Consider the following 18292-nt stretch of genomic DNA (forward strand, 5'->3'; position numbering starts at 1 on the left):
GGTACTTAAGAAGTTTAAAATAAGATTATAAAGAATCTAGAAACTAAGCAATGGATCACCTCAAGTTAACTCCGGATAAACTGTCTGTAGAAGAAGTGAGTGATTTAGTTCTGGACAGCCGTTGTGGAGCAGTTTCAGTATTCGTTGGAATCACTAGAGACAGTTTTGATGGGAAAAAGGTAAGATATTTTTTAGTATTTTAAAAGCTAATAAAAATAAGTGCATGTTGGACTCGCGCACTAAGAATTTAATACCATCATGCAAGATGTAACAATTTTTTTTTTTAATTAGCATGGTGGCCATTTTGAAATTCGCCATCTTGATTTTTCATCAGCAATAGAAATACACTAAAAATTTCAATTCAACCTATTACAGTTCATGAAATAAAGCCCGCTGACAGACGGACGGACAGCAAAGGCTTAGTAATAGTGTCTCATTGGCACCCTTTCAGATGGTAAAAAGTGAGACACAGAATGTTGTGTGCCCAAAAGTATGTGGTCTAATGGACTTTCTACTTAGAAAGATAACTGCCCCATAGCCATTAAGTTGTGGCATTGAAAATTGAATCTTATTTGTTTGTCTTAAGGATCAAATTTTAAAAGCTAATAAAAACTTGATTGGATAATTTTAAGTATAAAACATCACTTCAGGCTATCTAGACAGTTAAATAATATTTGAGGAGCTGGCGAACAGAATGGTGTGATTGCACAAAATAAAATTTTACAGGATGCATACTAAATTTAATGAAATCTGATAAAACTTTACTGTATTATAAGGTTAACATTTTAATCGAAATCTCTAATTTTGGATAAGCACAGTTTTAGGCTGTTTTGCTTGAAAATTAATGTGTTGAAAATTGTTTGTATCGAGTGATTGAAATCTTTGGACTCAATTTTATGCAGTTTTGTTTGCAAATGACTTCAGATTTGTAACTATTCCGTGGGCCAAAAACCCACCGTGTACGTGTACGAAGTGTAACCGTATTCCGTTACCGTTTTGTTCGCCAGTTCCTCATTCTAAATGCAAACAGTGTTTTTATGCCATGTATAATAATGATTGTCAACACAGGTGGTGCGGCTGGAATACGAGGCGTATGATGCCATGGCGCTGAAGGCCATGCAGAGCATATGCGATGACGTCAGAGACAAGTGGCCCGCCGTCCATAGCATCGCGATGTACCATCGGTATGTATATGTGTCCTTCAGAATTTGATTCTTTCACATCAATAAACCTTTGGCAAATTCTAGTTCTAAAGAGTCCGCAAAATCAGTTCAGTCAATCAATCTATCTTTTTTTCTCAACCACTAAAAATATAATTACAAAAACGGGGCACGATATCATGACAATGACGCTATTACGTCTTCTTCAATTCAACCATATTCCAATTCCCATCTAGGTTTTCTTACATTGTCCCCATCATTTTGCCTGGTGCCTGCCAAACTGGTGATATTGATCAATTTTATTATAACATTTATAGGTAATTTACCTTTTTATTATTTTTCAATCATTTGACCATGATCAATCATTGCCCCATTATTACAAAATCGATAAATAATCTTACTGTTATGTATACTATGTATGACCTATTGACTTTCAATAGCTCAATCATAATAATCTATACCAAATTAGAACAACATATTTTGAGTATTATTACATTTTGTAACATCATAGTTAGACTACCATACATACAGTTGGGCTACGAGTTTGTGGGGAACAAAATTGCTAGTAAGTAGTAACAAGTAAACATTTCACAGATTACCTACTTAAATCCTCATATTATGTAGATTACTTAGATAATAATAATTAGCCTAAACAAAGGAAATTTGGTCTAGAAGGCTGCGTCACCACAAGTTTCAGAAGCTGATCTGTACTTGCATTTATTAACCAATTGTATTTTTTTACTAAACAGTGGTTGTAATATTTATCAGTTTGATTCAGAATATATGAGTACATTCACATGTTTACTTGCGCAAGGTCATTTTCTTTTATCATAGCCAAGCAAACAAATTAATAAGATATTATGTTCTGTTGCAAAGCAAACAATGAATTTTTGTCATAGCTTCATAAGATATTGCATGATAGGTATAATTATTAGTATTAAATATTTTATCAAAAACTTGTTACTTAGTTAAAATTACTGGTTATATTAAACATGTATTATAATTAATGTAAAACTGTAATAATTATTATACATCATAAAAAACGGTCAAGTGCGAATCGGACTCGCACACAGAGGGATCCGTACCATATCGTACAAAATTAAATTGCATTTTTACGTGAAACTTACTTGTTTGTTCGTTTTTTTGTGATTTTACCACAAATTAACGGTTTTCGGATTTTTCCCTTCATTGTAGGTCAGCCGGAAGAGCCTATAGGTTTTTCTTGACAGACACGACAGACTGACAGACAATGAAGTGATCCTATAAGGGTTCCTTTTTTACAGTTACGATACCCTAAAAGAGTAAATGACTCAGTAGAATGCTAACTGGAATGCAATATCTATAATCAAACATCTATTGCTATAGGTAGGTAAATACACATTGCAGGCTAAATATAATAGTTAATCCTTTTGATTTAAACACATATACTTCCAGATACCGAAACAAGTCCGTCCGTGACTTCATCTGAGTTGATTTAGGTTTTCGAAAATCTCATGGGAACTCTTTGATTTTCCGGGATAAAAAGTAGACTTCATACGTTTCCGGGATGCAAACTGTCTGGACCAAATTTCGTTAAAAAAAAATCGGTTTAACGGATAGGCCGTAAAAAGGTTACATATAGACTCACTTTCATATCAATAATATCTTATTAGTATGATGGATTTGCTAGATGTAAGTATATTTCTGCATTCTTAATGATGTGTGTCGATGGGTGTACAAATTGGTGTAATTTCAAAGAATCACGCATATCCTCCACTACCGTATAATTTATTATAGCAGCAATAGAGGATAGTATATGCACTAGAGATTATACAATACACATACCTATTCTACGGGAAGTCATGCATTAACCAATCATTATACACCTACCTGTGAAGTGGTCGGTATAGATACAAGATACACATATCTCTCCTCAATCCTTATGATATCCTCTCCCTCAAAACAACTGATATTGAATTACTTAACGCGCATAACTAAGAACCGCGTGGATTTAGGTTTTCAAAAATCCCCATGGGAACTCTTTAATTTTCTGGGATAAAAATTAGCCGATGTGCATCTCTGGGATACAAGCTAATGTAGCTATCGTTTGCCCATCTAGAATTTGATTAAATGCAGCTATTCCTGTGGAATCTTTTAAATTCCAGGGTAAAATGTTGCATAATATGTGTTAAATCAGGATAGAAGCTATATCCATTCCCAGCCAAATCGGTTCTGTCATTGTGCCGTGAAGGAGTAATAAACATCCACACATTCACATTTACAATCTTAAGTACTAGCTGATGCCCGCGATTTCGTCTACGTGGATATAGGGTTTTTAGCAATCCCGTGGGAACTCATTGGTTTTCCGAGATAAACAGTAGCCTATATGTTAATCCAGCATAAAAGCCAATAACAACAATTGCGATTGTAATAATGATTGATGTAGGTTTTACGGAATCCAGCTACGGTTTACCGTACTAAATCATACTTTTGACACGACCGTCGACACAGAGCCAATATGGCGAGTCTTATCTCAAATTTTATGTATTACTAGATGATGCCCGCGTGGATTTAGGTTTTTCGAGATCCCGTGGGAACTCTTTGATTTTCCGGGATAAAAAGTAGCCTATGTGCTAATCTTGGATATTATCTATCTCCATTCCTAGCCAAATCCGTCCAGTAGTTTTTGCGTGAAGGAGTAACAAACATACACACACACACACACACACACACACACACACACACACACACACACACACACACACACACACACACACACACACACACACACACACACACACACACACACACACACACACACACACACACACACACACACACACACACACACACACACACACACACACACACACACACACACACACACACACAAACTTTCACCTTTATTATATTATAAGTGTGAAGTGTGATAAGATTTTTCAAATCTTCTCCAGGTTAGGCTGCGTCCCAGTCAAAGAAGCATCAGTCGTGATCGCAGTCAGCAGTCCCCATAGAGTGGACTCGTTAGAAGCGGTCTCCTATTGCATAGACCAGCTGAAAGCCAGCGTGCCGATCTGGAAGAAGGAGGTCTACGAGGACCAACAGCCGGTGTGGAAGGAGAACAAGGAATGTGCGTGGTCCAGTAGCAGTAGACCTTGCAATGGGAAGGGCTCTTGTAATGGGAAGGTTTAAGTTATAATGGCCAGTTATTGATAAAAGCGGGAGGGAAAATGTAGACTGAGCTAGAATTCCTTATTGTCCAGTCAGAGTAGAGCTTGCAATACGAAGGGTGGTTGTAATAGTATGGTTTAAGTTACACTGGCCAGGTAAAGAAGAAGCAGGAAGTAAAATCTTGGTTTAGTTCCTTTAGGGCTGCATAAATAATATTTATTGGAATACCTAGCGGTAATGACTTATTTATTATAAGTTTAACCGTCGGTTTGCTTGCTATTTATAAAAAATCTATATTTTAAAAAAAGCTGTGTTTAAGTATCTATATTTCTTGTGCATGATTTATTTTGCACAATTGTTGATTTTTTGGTATTAGTAATATTGTTATTATCTTTAGGAATTTAAAAAAAGGGTTGTTGGTTAGATCAAAGTAATATATTTTATGGGAATGTAAATCTCCTTAGCTTTTAAGTAAATTCAATTCATTTTGGGCATAATATAGTATATAGATAATAGTAGATATTTTATTATTAACATAGTATATAGCCATATCGCAATGCAAGGCAAATGCAAAAACGAATAACACTTATTACTATAGGACGTATAACGTCCGCTTATAAGTACAGGTTGTTAAATGTAGTGTAGAAAATTACGAAATAATAAATGTAGGTATATAGGTACCTAGTAACAATATTTTCTTAATAAGTGCATCATGTAGGTATGTTTAAATTTTTCATAAATATGTAAGTACATTTGTACATAATATAGGTACATTGATATATGTATACAATGATTTTATATACTTTATAACTATATGAATGCAGTGTATCTATTATTGTTGCTTGTTTTATGAACTATTATTTTTGATCTAGATTCTTTAAAAATGTTATATCATACATGGCGTCCGGTAAAAAGAACTCTGGCCTTAAACCTCCATAGTAGGTGATTTATCGATCTCTTTGATAGATGAAAACAGACGCGACGGTCACTGGTCGTCCGGAGCTCTTTTTACTCTATGCCTTATATCCTCATAGATGATTTTATTTTGTTGTTACTATAAAACATTATTGTGATACAAATAAACATTTTATCTGTGGTACAAGTTGTTCATATTTTTGGTCCTCCGAGCCGGATACCTTAAATCTATCTCACCTTTCAGGTCTCTCGGTGGAACACACAAAAATACCAGAAAGTCCTATAGACAAGAACTTAGTACAAATCAATGTCTCAAACGAGGAACTAGAAAAAAGAATAAACAATTTCATTGAGAGAAAGAGAGAGCAAATCAATATAAGCAACATACATGACTTCATTCCGTCTAAAGGCGAGAATGAGACGGAAGATACGGAGACTTGTGCTAGAGTGAGAACACAGTTTGTTAGGCGGAGTGATTCAAAGGGACACTTGAAAAGTAAGCAAAAATATTTTTGATGAAGTTTTAGATTTGTGCTTGACTATGGGTTCACTTGAGTTGAGTTAAGATTCTCTTATAGAGTGCCTAAAGGCCGATTCTTCAGTCGTCAAATAACTTTTAACTGAGGACGTATTAATATTATTATTTTGACGTATTGACAGATTTCCTCATAGAGATAGTAAGTATATAATTTCCTATACAAAAACTGTCAAGCCTTTTTATTCCTCAGACAAAAGTTATTTGACGATAGAAAAATCGACCCGGAAAAAGTTGTTTGAACACACTTATTAATTTTTATTTAGAAACTCGGCAGCTGCTCTTTTCTTTTCTCAAATCATAAAAAGTTACGATATTAAAAAACAACTTACGCACACCACACTTTGGGTGCTGGAAAGCTCAGCCTGTTACTTCTACACAACATTGTCACTAACGTACCTATACTTATTATATTGTAACGTAGACGTAGTAATTTTGTTTTACACAATGTAATGGCAAATCTAAAAATTCTTTTGGAACCATATTTAAATGTTCAAGGTCAGAATAAGCAAAATATGTAGACCGTGTAGTCCTACCTACACAATACAGTTAGCATTTTATATTTGTGTTTTAACAGTTGCTTTCTAAAGCCATTGAGCCGTGAAAATGTATGTAAATATTACATTTGCATTTACTTATCAAGTTTCGAACAAATAGCAGCTGTTTTGCGATTTTTATTGATACAGCTATTGTAACATGTAGCATTTAAAAAAAAGTAACAAAGTTTCTCGCCGGCTCTTCTCAGCTGAATTTATTTTCCGAATCGGTGGTAGTCTTGACTTGTTATGTCACATAAATTGACCTAATGAAACGTACCGTCCGTCCGTCAGTATAATTGAATACATATTTGTAAGGAAAATGGTACCTTAACCAATACAATATATAGATTAGGTATATATATAAATATCAATCAATATATAGGTATACTATCCATACTAATATAAATGCGATAGTTTCTGTCTGACTGCTAGCTTTTCACGGAAAATTAAAGAGTTATTTTTTGTATGGTACGGAACCCTTCATGAGCGAGTCCGACTATCACTTGACCGATTCTTTGAAAAGTAAATAGTAATAAAACACTTTCAGTTCGCAGGGTATGCAACGAATGGGGCCCACAGACCGTGTCCAGAAACCATCCCTACATCAAAGAAGAGAACACTCACAATCTCCCATCCTCCATAGCTGAGAGAGTACTGGCGATAGAATCCTTTCTCAACACTGGACCAGTTGCTCCCGACATATACCGGCGACTCAAAGATATGGAGGACAAAATCACCTATTTGCAATCGATTTCACCGGAATACTCCATGTTTTGGGTAGGTCAATTTTTTGTCTGTCTCTGAACACGAGTTATAGTATATAGTATCTGAATATTATTGTAAATTGAACAATTGAAAAGAGCAACCGCCGAGTTTCTTGCTGGTTCTTCACGGTAGGAACGGCATTCCGAACCAGTGGTAAATTATTTGAAGCACTTGTAAAATTTTATTCTATTTGAGGCGTACGGCTGCGCATTGTACCTACCTACTTATAAAAACAAATCTCAGCCGGGTTGTATATATATTGCTTAGACTATGACTGCTTAGACCGCCATGTTACAACTTCAGATTGAACTACTTGTTTTGTGATACCTTTATGTACTACTAGATGATGCCTGCGACTTCGTCCGCGTGGATTTAGATTTTCAAAGATCCCGTGGGAACTCTTAGATTTTCCAGTATAAAAAGTTGCCTATTTCAATGACCGGGATGTAAGCTAACTCTTTATCAAATATAATCAAAATTGGTTAAACTGTTGGGCCGTGAAATGCTAGTAGAGTAGATAGTAGATATCAAAAAAATGTTTTAAAAATATGTGTCTGTTTGTTTGTTTTCAGAAAAACAAGAAAGTTGAAACGGACGACGAGCAAGACTCGGCTGCGGAATACACGTTCACTGCAGACGATATAACTAAGAGGATCGAGTTGCTGGAAAAGCAACAATAGGCAAATTATAAAATGGCTGGGACACGCAGAGATAATTGACTACGACGGTCGAATGGGCATATACTAACACATTTACTGATTTTAGGCTTATATCGCGGTAGGGATATGATACGCTTTATATGATGATTTTGCGAGATCGATATTTTGACAGTTGCCAAGCAGTAGCATTTGCCATAGAATAATCTTGTCGTGACTACAGCCTCATGCAACTACGAGTACCTTTATATGGAAATCTATATTTCGCGTCGAAATATAGATGTCTCAAAATTATCGTATAAATCGTGGTACGTTATTGAACGTGCAACGCATAGCCTTGATCTCTTTGATCTAGATTGTGAAATCGTCCTAGGACGTTTGTGCACTCACGTATAATCGATTCGTTTTAGTTTTTTTACGAAAAAATCTCTCGGATGAAAACCAAGCAGGCGCATGAACAATCACACATTTATTATGAAGGCTATTTTGAATAGTATTTATTTATTTAGAATTGCAAACACACATAAAACAATACAAAATGCAGAAGAAACTATACAAAAGAGTGCAAAGACGGCCTTATTGCTAAAGCAATCTCTTACAGACGACTTTTGGTAAAGTAATTTAATCAACCAAAAGGCGGGATGGTGCAGGAACTAAGAAGTAAAGTTTTTAACGAATATGAATACGAATCGATTATACGAATGAATGCATAAACGCCCTAATGTTCTAAATAGATACTGCCATGTTTTAAATACTTGTACAGCTTATGTAAGGTAGATGTAAGGCATGAAATGAAACTAAAATAAACCTTATAAAATCTATATTTCATTTTATTTACAAAGCGTTTTTATCACACGATCAACTTAATACAATCAAAATTGATTTGGTGAGTCACCAACTTGCAATAGATTTGTTGAATGTCTTTCAAGGCTATGTAGCGACTAGCCTAGCTTAGAACTGCCAAAATGTATAGTATGTGCAAAACAAGTATAATGCGTAAAAAATGACTTGATGACTTGAATACGGGTTAATGTTATAAGGAACATGCAAAATCTCAAGTTCTATATGTAGTAGTATAAGGTTATTTAGTCAGTTTCTTCAGTCAGTACTCTTTGAGACTTTATAATGGAACATCAATCTATATATAGGTCTCATATTATCATGTACGCTTTAATGGTCTCAGAGAAACAAAAAATTCACAAGATTACTTATTTTCATTGTAGACAACTTTCAGAACACTTTCGCCGCTTACACACAACAATAAATTAAATTTTTTACAATTTTCTAGTTTTCACCAATACATTGCACTTTTTACACTACCCTCAAAACTCGTGTTTTATATGACCCAGCTGTCAAACCTTGATCTGGTCACAGCAATCAAAGCTACTACAATAACAATAATAATATACTTAATGCGTCCAAAATAAGAATAGGAAAGTCAACTTAGCCAACGTCGACCATGTTTGCTAAGTTTAAGTTCGGATTGCCCTTCTCATTCTAAGTTGAAACCCATTCTCAGTAGTGAGTCGGCGATGAGTTAATAATAACGATGATGTCCTCATCGTATTGAGTGAAATACTACAAAATCTAGAAAATGTATTGAATCAAAGTATGTTTCATCACAATATGGCGAAAAAATATTCCTTTTCTTAGTTTGGACGTATTATACCCGCCTCTCAATAATGTAAGAAAAACGTATTCATCGCTATCGTAATGGGTAGCAAAGTCTGCCCCTTGATTGGTTATTAAAAAATGTAAACAGCGAATCAACCAATCAAATGGCCGAATTCGCTTTCGATTACGATAATGATGAATACCTTGTTCTTACACAATCGGGGGGCAGATTTATATAACAAGTTATATACATATTTCGCAGTACAAATTATATAAGTCGTACAAAACTCAAACGCACGCACAACGCTCCCGTGACGTAAATTTTTGCGCAACTTTACTGTAATTAGACAACAGCGTCGATTCTGCAGATGTTTTTCGCTAAACTAAATTTAGTGTACCTGCATCTTTTTCTTTTTGATATTGCTAAAAAGGGACGGAAAATGAATTTTAAATTTAAAGACTCAATTTTAGTGCACTCAACAAATTTAAACAATAGGCTCACAACTGGCAGTTAAGGTCACGAGGTTTGACAATTCTAAATTAAACTAGATTTGTTTATCCCTGTCTTATTCCATTGGTAAGAAAAAGATGCGAATATTCTAAAATTTAGTTGCGCTCAGAATCAGTAGGTACCAATGGTGCAAACTGCAAACTCAGGTGTTCAAAATACTACATAATAAATTACTAGGACCAGCGCACATCAGCGCACGCAGCGAAGATAATTTTTCACTGCCAAACCATTATCGACTTTTCTAACGTTGGAACAATATCGAAAATCAAATGTCGCTTCGTGATGTTCAGTTGGCGGGCTGCGGAGGCCTGCGCAGGTAGATGACGATGCCCAGGGCTCCCACCAGGGCCGTGATGAGGTAGATGTCCCAGTTGGACAGTAAGGGCGACTCGCCGCTCAGGAAGATCACTGCCAGTGGACTCTGCCAGAGAGACTACAAATTATTGCGATTATAGCGCGGCCGAATGAAGTCACTCAACATCGAGATTTTTGACTAAATTAGTTAAATTTATGGTCTGAGATCCGGTATTAGAATTTAGATTAGTTAAATTTTGTCGATCAACTTCCCCGATTTATGAAAATCCAAATCATGAGCATCAGCTGAAAGAATATACCCTAAGCAGTTGAAAAATAAAAGTCGCTTACTTTCCCCTTCCGCGCAACTGAGGTTGCCACTTGCCAGGTATAAACAGGTAAGTAACCGGTATCAAATCTGTTGTTTAATCGAATTTTGCAGCAAATGAAAGATTTATTCCTGAATTAGGTTGCCTTATCAAAAAGTTTGCCAAGGTTCCCAAGATTTAAGAACTAAATTTTTCTGTTGCTTTTCTGATAAGGTAACCTAGTACGGTTGGATTGGAACATGGTACATGTTAACAACACAACTAGTAAATGGTAGTTACCTCGACCATATTCTCAATGGCAGAGTGCGCGTGCAATCTCGCCAACGCTAAGGCGGCGGGCAGGCGGGCGTCGGGCGACGCGTCGGCCGCCAGGTCGTAGCATCGTTTGGCGAGGTGCAGGTCTCTAGCCAGGCCTAGCCCGCGCTCGTGCATGTAGCCCAGGTTGAACATTGCCTGCAACAAAATTACATTACAATTAATTATAGTTCTTGAATTTCAGGCATGCGCGTGGCTAAAACTTGTGTTTATAACTTGTGGCATAAGTAAAATAAATGTTTGTTTGCGAGCGCTTATGGTCCATACTGAATACTGATCAAGGGCTTTCAAAATAATTTTCAAATGAAGCTTGTAAAATGACCTCCATTACCTGAGCGTTGTGTAGTTGCTCGGAAGCCACTCGATAGTGATGCGCCGCACTATCGAGATCCTGCGGAGTACCGAGTCCGTAGTAGTGGTAGTCGCCCAGTTTGACGCGCGCGCCCGCGCAGCCCTGCGCCGCGCCCCGCGACCATAACTGCAGAGCACGAGCCCAGCGCTCCGACTCGGAGAACATACGGGTCTCTCCTGCACAAACAATAAGCGACTTTATGCTAATAGTAACAAAACACGAAACTGCTTAAATTCACGTGTGAAGGACACTGCAGGAACAGTGCAACCAAAGATTAAAACTGCAAGAAGGTCCGAGTCTCACGCTTTCAGTTACATCTAGAATGTTCTAGAAGCATGAATAAACACCCACGCTCATCCAGCAAGAAAGCAGCATTGCTTTGTGGACTTTGTAGCTTCACTTAGCCAGAACCAAGTTAGGAAGAGTCAGTCTCGCGTTTTCTGGTACATCAAGAATATTCTAAAACATGTATGCTCACCCTCGTCCAGTAAGAAGGCAGCATTACTCTGAGCCACCTCGTAGCCTCGCTCGGCCAGCGACAAATACTGCAGGAAGGCGGAGTCGGAGTCTCTGGCTCGGAAGGCCGCGTGCGCGAGCATCAGCCGAGACGCCCATGGACCTCTTTCGCACACGTTCTTGAATAACTGAAAAATACAAAATGAGTAATCATTACCCATATGATAGATGCGAAAGTGTGTGTGTTTGTTGGTTTGTGGATTTAAGTATTTAGAAATTCCGTGGGAGCTCTTTGATGGGGTGATTCGCTAACTCAGTGTCTAACACTGAATGATAGCCATCAAGCTCATTTTTTAATCCATTGAAGGTTTTGAACCAAACAATATTTTAATATCACCCAGTGAAGCAGCAATGTAGAACCAACCAACGTCGGTAGCTATCATCAGTGTTAGACACTGAATTAGCGAATCACCTAGCTGGTGGTAAGTGATGATGCGATCTGAGATGGAAGCAGGCTAACTCGGAAGGGATATGGCAGTTTCATTAAACCCATTATCGGTTAGTACGCAACATCGTACCGTAACGCTAAAACGCGTTGCCGCACAACTTCGAGGTGTGATAAAATTGCAAGATAATTAGGTTATACATCTAACCTTAAGCCTCAATAGCTCAACCGGTAAAGGAGTGGACTGAAAACCGAAAGGTCGGCGGTTCAAACCCCGCCCGTTGCACTATTGTCGTACCTACTCCTAGCACAAGCCTGACGCTTAGTTGGAGAGGAAAGGGGAATATTAGTCATTTAACATGGCTAATATTCTTTTATAAAAAAAAAAAAAAAACCTCGACGGCAGTAGGGCAGGAGCGCAAGACGCCGAGCCCCTGCGCGTGCATCTGCGCCAAGTGGTACAGCGCGAGCACGTGGCCCGACTGCGACGCCAGCGAGAAATACTTGTTCGCCTTCTTGAAGTCGCGCTGCACGCCGATTCCACCTGCCAAGTTACAATGCGTTGAACAAGAAGCTTTTTTTTTATAATTAAAAAACTCCGACTAGTAGTTGACCGGGTTTTACTTACCAAAATACATGAATCCGAGATGCAACTGCCCCTCTACCCAGCCCTGGTTGGCGGCGATGGTGAAATACTTGAACGCCGCTGCCGTGTCTTTAGGTACCCCGCGACCCTAAAACAAGCATTGTCCATCGTTTTTTTTAATTTCTATTATTATCGAATGTCCACCACTTATAGCATTAAGGTGAGGTACTCCTAACCAACACTATTTTATATGAAAAGCGTCAGCATTTAATTCAAACATTTTTAATGGAGAATTATCCATACTATTATTGTTTGTACCACAGACGATTCGCTTCTTGCGCATGTCCACACACACACATCACAATACTGTTAGCGATACAGACCACAGAACTACGCAGATATTGGCGCCGGGTTTACCCACCATTTGATCTTTGAGCTTGCTTCAAAAAGTAACGGCCCGTCGCGTTGCCAGTATTTAGTTTATTATTTAACCATATATCATATATACCTTAAGACAATTCAAGGAACAACGAGTTTAAGACAAAATGCATAAAAATAGAAATTTAATTGTTGCCTACCTGTAAGTACATAATTCCTAGGCCGCTTTGTCCCACAGCGTTGTTAAGTTCGGCTGCCTTCTTGAAATACTGTAACGCGGTCTCGTTGTCTGGTTTTATACCGTCACCACCCTCTAAGTAAATCTGAAAACCAAATTACACATAATTTTAGATCTTAAGGTTTCAAAAAATAAATTTAAAATTAAATGGGAACTCTCCATTTTTGCGTGTCAGTGGATGTTTAAGCGATTTTGCTTGATCGATAAAAATCATTGGTTGAGCCGTGATACAAATCGCATAATCCTACGTATATCCGTGGTGTAAGAAGTTAGTATAGCGCGCTCTCGTTACATAATCCCATATATTATATGAGAGGGACAAAAATCTCAGTGGGCTTTAACCGTTTTGAGGCACCAGCCAATCACAAACACGTTTTCAAAAAAAATTCGAAATTCAATTCGAAAATGTTTTCAAAAAACATTTGAAATTCAATTATAAAACATGGTTTCGTTTGTGATTGGTTGGAGACTCAAAACGGTTAGCGCCCACTGAGATTTTTGTTTCTATCATTTGTATGGGATTACGTAATAGAGAGAGCGCTATACTAACTTCTTTCCTCTGATAGAGTATAGTAACATTAGTATGGTAATATGGATTTGTATAACTCACCTTACCAAGAAAAGCATTGGCAACAGCATTACCAGTTTTGGCGGCTTGTTTGAAGTAATGCAACGCCTTATTGAGATCCAGCGTCACTCCGCGACCACCTTGGAAGTGCAGCTGGCCTAGACCGACCTGCGGTATATAAATATGGGTTACTATAAACTCTTTGTTTGGTTTGGAACCCTCTTATCTCTAATTTTAATTTTAGGTAATTTTATCACCACTATATCATCTTACAAATCTTACGATTCTGCAATACAATACGGCCTACAAAACAATACAATAGATTATATAACCCACAATAGTACCTACTTTGAATAAATGATTTGACTTTTGACAATAAAATGTGTGTGGTTTAATAGATAAGCAGAGGCGCAGATTAAGGGCTCTTTTTACTGAAAACGCGGTGTGTTGCACGTCTCATGGTGCGTCGCGTCGCGCGTTAACTCGATCATATGGCCAAAAATACAATAAAATTGACAGTCTTTAAATATAACATTCATGTTCTGTTCGTTATTAGCAATATTAAAGGAAGGAGGATGCAGATACTATAAATTTAGTTTAGAAGAAACAACAGAATCGGCGCCATTGGGTACTTTAACTAATTCTCTTTTGTAAGATGATTAAAAAGTGTCCGTGTAGACAAGTTCCAAGTTACAATCGTACAAGTTGGGTCTCCGGGCGCATACGCATAGCGGAAGATCTTGCTATTATACGGTTGAGCGCACGCCTCTTGCCAAATGCTTAGCAACCAGCAAGATATGTGCCAGCTCACATGATTAACTTCCGTGACGCGTAATGTACGTACCTGTGCCTGCACATCCCCCTTCTCAGCAAGCAACTGATAGTACTCAATAAGATCAGTGTCGAGCGCGGAGCCGGGTGAGCCGCCGTCCGCTTCGTCCATCAGCCTCACGCGCTGCACCGCCGGACCCCCACTCAAGCTCACTTGGCTTGCCACTGTCAAAGAAAAATATCTTCAACACTGTCGTTCAGCAAGAAAAATTAGAATTTTGTTTACAGAGAGTAGCTATGTCAGTCATCAGTTAAATAAATCAGTTCTCAATTCTTCAGTCCTATCTGCTCCAACTTTGGACCCGGTTGTTGCCTGTCAGTTGGACATCACAGAAATACTGGAGAAGAGACGGCGACTCAATAAACCCTTCACTAGGGTTCCGCGAGTGGCGTATATCCAAGTATTCAGTGACTGTGTGAACAGACATTAAATAAACGCAGTGTTTACCGAACTTCGTGTTTGTTTCTTGAGCACTAAGACAGCCCAAACTAACATTGGTAGTATAACCATACTCATAGGTATAACTGATATTGTGTGGCACAGCTTTAAAAAAAAACGTTTTTGCTTTCTTTCTATGTCAATGATATCAGTATCTTTGACATAGAAAGTTTGATACTGAAAAAACATCTGTCAAATATTAGGTATTTGAGCATTTTCACTTGCCAACAAGTCTGATTGCAGCCAAGCACTAGTCTATAAATTTTAAAAAAAAAACTCTTAAAGTGCCCAGAGTGTAGTGCACAAGCGCTCTAGGCTGTTTCAATTTGAGTAACCTACCTTTGTTGGCGACTTTCATGTAAAGATCCATGGCTTTGGGACAGGAGCCAGTAAGGGTGACGCCGGCCCAATAGCGGTAAGCCAGTGCCATCTGTGCATAGTCGCTGTCTCCTAGTGCACCCAGGGTGTAGTGCACAAGCGCCCTAGCCTGCGACACGGGCACTGCTATACCCGTGGCGTAGAGGAAACCCATACCCTGTGAGAAATAATGAGTGGCTTTGAAAATACCACAGCGCTGATAATAATTTACTGTACTCAAAATTAAACAAGTCAGATTCATGTAGAGACTAGAGACCAAGTTAAAACAAGACATATTTATATAGAGTATACATAAGTGTGTGTTGTTTTAACTTGGGCTGTTTATTGACTTTGTTCACTTAATTAGACACAGATTTATCAACAACTAAAATATTAATATGATTAAAAAATTTTGCGCTCACTACGCTCACGCTGTCCGCCCCTTACCGCATGCGCATCCGCATTTCCATCTGCAGCTAACTCTTCGAATATGGTCTTCGCTTTCTGTACGTCCAATTCCACACCCTCGCCGTATATGTAGGACCAGGCGAGCTTGATCTTAGCCGGCACATAGCCTTTGTCAGCTGCTTGTTTGACTTGTAGTATCGCGCCGCGAAGGTCGGGCGATCTACGGTCTAGTTTAGCTACTGCCGCTTCGTACAGTTCTTTTGCTGTAAATAACAAAAATGGTCAAGTGCCAGTTGGACTCACACATGCAGAGTTCATCAACATACAAGTAATAACACTTTTTTGTATTTTTTTATAATGTAACCACAAATTCGCGCGTTTCCAGATATTCCCCTTCACTTCTGCTGTTAGACATTGCTACCTGCCAAATTTCATGATTGTAGGTAAACTGGAAGTACCCTATAGATTTTAATTCCCTTGATGGATTTTGACAGACACAACAGATAATGAAATGATACTTTGAAACTCTTTTTTCTTTTTGAGGCATAGAACCCTAAAAAAATAAAAACTACTAAACAATTTTACTCAACTTTTCTCATACAAGCTGCTAATATGTGGCCCTTCTAATGTCCCTTGTTTCATGCAACATAATAACCTAAATACCTTCAAAGCAAGAGTAAATAGGCTCTTCTAGACAAGCACTTCCAACCTAGACCTCATTGCTGTTTATTAAGCATGATTGTCATCAAATGCAAGCCTGTCTTACAATACAAAAAATAGTTATAAATAAATAATATGGTTAAATTGAATACCTTCTAACAATTCTGGTGTAAGCACCGGTTCTTCCTGTTCTGGTAAAGGTGGCAAAGTATCAAGAATGTCCTGCGGATTTTCTTCAGGTTTCTGTAACAAAATTTATTTTCTTTCAGATGGAGTTATTCAATAAAGTTAAAAAAAATTAGGGGGAAAATCTTGTCTGATTGATGAAGTTTCTGCTTTAGATAAAACAGAGTTAAAAATATTTTCTCACCTCAAACTCATTATCATGTAAGGCAACAACTCCCTTGGCATCCTGAATCCAGTTAGGTTCATGTCTGAACAAAGTTTTCTTCAGCAGCTTCAATGTGTGCTCCATTTGATCTAGGCTGTTTTCTGCCTGGACTGGGTCTGTTTCTAAAAAAAAGGAATAATTACTTTCTTCTTTTGGAGCTCTAACAAAAACATATTAATAATAATTAATTAGCAGTATAATAATTAGAGAATAAAGCGTGTTTCTAAATGATAGGGATAGGTAGAAAATGAATAATATACTCCCTGCTCCAGAAAATATCAGAAGCCAGGAGAATTCTATTATATAAAATTTTCTATTTTCCCATGGCAAAAAGATAAGAAAAAGCTGACTGACTGATCTATCAACACACAGCTCAAACTACTGGACGGATAGGGTTGAAATTTGGGATGCAGGTAGCTATTATGACATAGAAATCTACTAAGAAAGGATTTTTGAAAATTCAGCCTCTAAGGGGGTAAATAGGGGATCAAAATTTGTGTAGTCTATGGGGACTAAGTCGCAGACATATAGATAGAGTAGATGAGAAACTCATGGTAATAATTATTTTCATACTTATCTCTTTGGCTTATTTACAAATGAGTATTAATCTCTACAGACTAATAAGCAATAAATGAAAATAAAAACTAGATAGAACCTTTATTTTCTTCTTCCCCTTTAAGTAGCCCTGCTGTTTTCCTTATAGCTTCAGCATACTCCCTCATCTCCCTCATTTGCTTAAGCTCCTTGTTCATAGCCTCCGATATTTCATTGTAAAACTCAGGATCGCTATGGCCCTCCTCTTTTAAATCCTCCAAAGAGGTGTCATCGTCTTCTGACTTCTTTCGCGCCTCAGGGCCCAATAGTTCACTGGCCGATAACGCAAAGCACAACCAAACGATGTACAGTTTTAAATTCTCCATGTTTACATTTATAGTCTTGGAGATTTCGAGATAAACGAGAAACACTCGACTTACGTGTCCCTAAAATAATGCAAATTCTTTTGCAAGAAATGTTTGTGTAAACTTATGCTTATATTATATATGATATGCGCACTTTCACACGACCGCCACTTACGAATTTACACGTGTACTTTTGCAATTAATTTCGTGTTTTATTTTAGAAATAAATATTTTAGTTGGTATTCTCGCCTGTTGTCAATTTCTCGTTCTCGATGAATTTTGTCAAATGTCAAACTTTGACAAATAACAGTGACAAATCCAGGAGGCAGTGTTTCTAGAGCAAATAAACTTCGACTCCAGACTTTTTTCTTTTTTTTTAATAATTATAAAACCAAAAATAAGTAGGTATTGCACTAGTCTAGTAACTAAGGTACCAGTTTTGCACTTCATGCTCTTTTTTCTACACCCGAAACCCGAATATTCCAAGCATGTTCCTCATAG

The 18292-nt window shown here is 37.6% G+C and overlaps 2 protein-coding genes across 4 annotated transcripts; one reads left to right on the plus strand and one right to left on the minus strand.

The window, feature by feature from the left end:
* Nucleotides 1-39: 39 nt before the first annotated feature.
* LOC123874863 (molybdopterin synthase catalytic subunit) lies at nt 40-9342 on the plus strand. Its single transcript, XM_045920402.1, has 6 exons — nt 40-179; nt 1069-1184; nt 4094-4269; nt 5470-5721; nt 6847-7076; nt 7637-9342. The coding sequence occupies exons 1-6, from the start codon at nt 51-53 to the stop codon at nt 7742-7744; spliced, it is 1011 nt and encodes a 336-aa protein (XP_045776358.1). The 5' UTR covers nt 40-50; the 3' UTR covers nt 7745-9342.
* On the minus strand, nt 8526-18083 carry LOC123874857 (protein sel-1 homolog 1). 3 transcript variants are annotated; one of them, XM_045920390.1, is made up of 15 exons: nt 17967-18083; nt 17548-17872; nt 16872-17014; nt 16654-16744; nt 15881-16104; nt 15416-15611; nt 14651-14802; nt 13849-13974; nt 13201-13323; nt 12665-12770; nt 12432-12580; nt 11614-11779; nt 11115-11311; nt 10748-10921; nt 8526-10278 (listed from the first exon to the last, which is right to left on the minus strand). In XM_045920390.1, the coding sequence occupies exons 2-15, from the start codon at nt 17810-17812 to the stop codon at nt 10132-10134; spliced, it is 2259 nt and encodes a 752-aa protein (XP_045776346.1). In that variant the 5' UTR covers nt 17813-17872; nt 17967-18083; the 3' UTR covers nt 8526-10131. The 3 variants fall into 3 exon arrangements, with proteins under 3 accessions (XP_045776346.1, XP_045776344.1, XP_045776347.1); XM_045920388.1 differs by having other exon boundaries at nt 17548-18081; XM_045920391.1 differs by having other exon boundaries at nt 8526-10266; nt 17548-18079.
* Between the last annotated feature and the right edge of the window lie 209 nt (nt 18084-18292).

The sequence above is a fragment of the Maniola jurtina genome, chromosome 19 (genome assembly GCF_905333055.1).
Source record: "Maniola jurtina chromosome 19, ilManJurt1.1, whole genome shotgun sequence".
In the NCBI taxonomy this organism is placed as follows: Eukaryota; Metazoa; Arthropoda; class Insecta; order Lepidoptera; family Nymphalidae; genus Maniola; species Maniola jurtina.

Bases quoted from the DNA above. Each gene is read 5' to 3' on its own strand.
- LOC123874857 (XM_045920390.1), bottom strand. From the start codon at position 17,812: ATGGAGAATTTAAAACTGTACATCGTTTGGTTGTGCTTTGCGTTATCG. The intron at 15,612-15,880 runs GTAAGGGGCGGA...TATTTCTCACAG, and splicing joins GAAATGCGGATGCGCATGCG to GGTATGGGTTTCCTCTACGC. The intron at 12,581-12,664 runs GTAAGTAAAACC...GTAACTTGGCAG, and splicing joins TCTCGGATTCATGTATTTTG to GTGGAATCGGCGTGCAGCGC.
- LOC123874863 (XM_045920402.1), top strand. From the start codon at position 51: ATGGATCACCTCAAGTTAACTCCGGATAAACTGTCTGTAGAAGAAGTG. The intron at 1,185-4,093 runs GTATGTATATGT...AATCTTCTCCAG, and splicing joins AGCATCGCGATGTACCATCG to GTTAGGCTGCGTCCCAGTCA. The intron at 4,270-5,469 runs GTGCGTGGTCCA...CTCACCTTTCAG, and splicing joins GTGGAAGGAGAACAAGGAAT to GTCTCTCGGTGGAACACACA.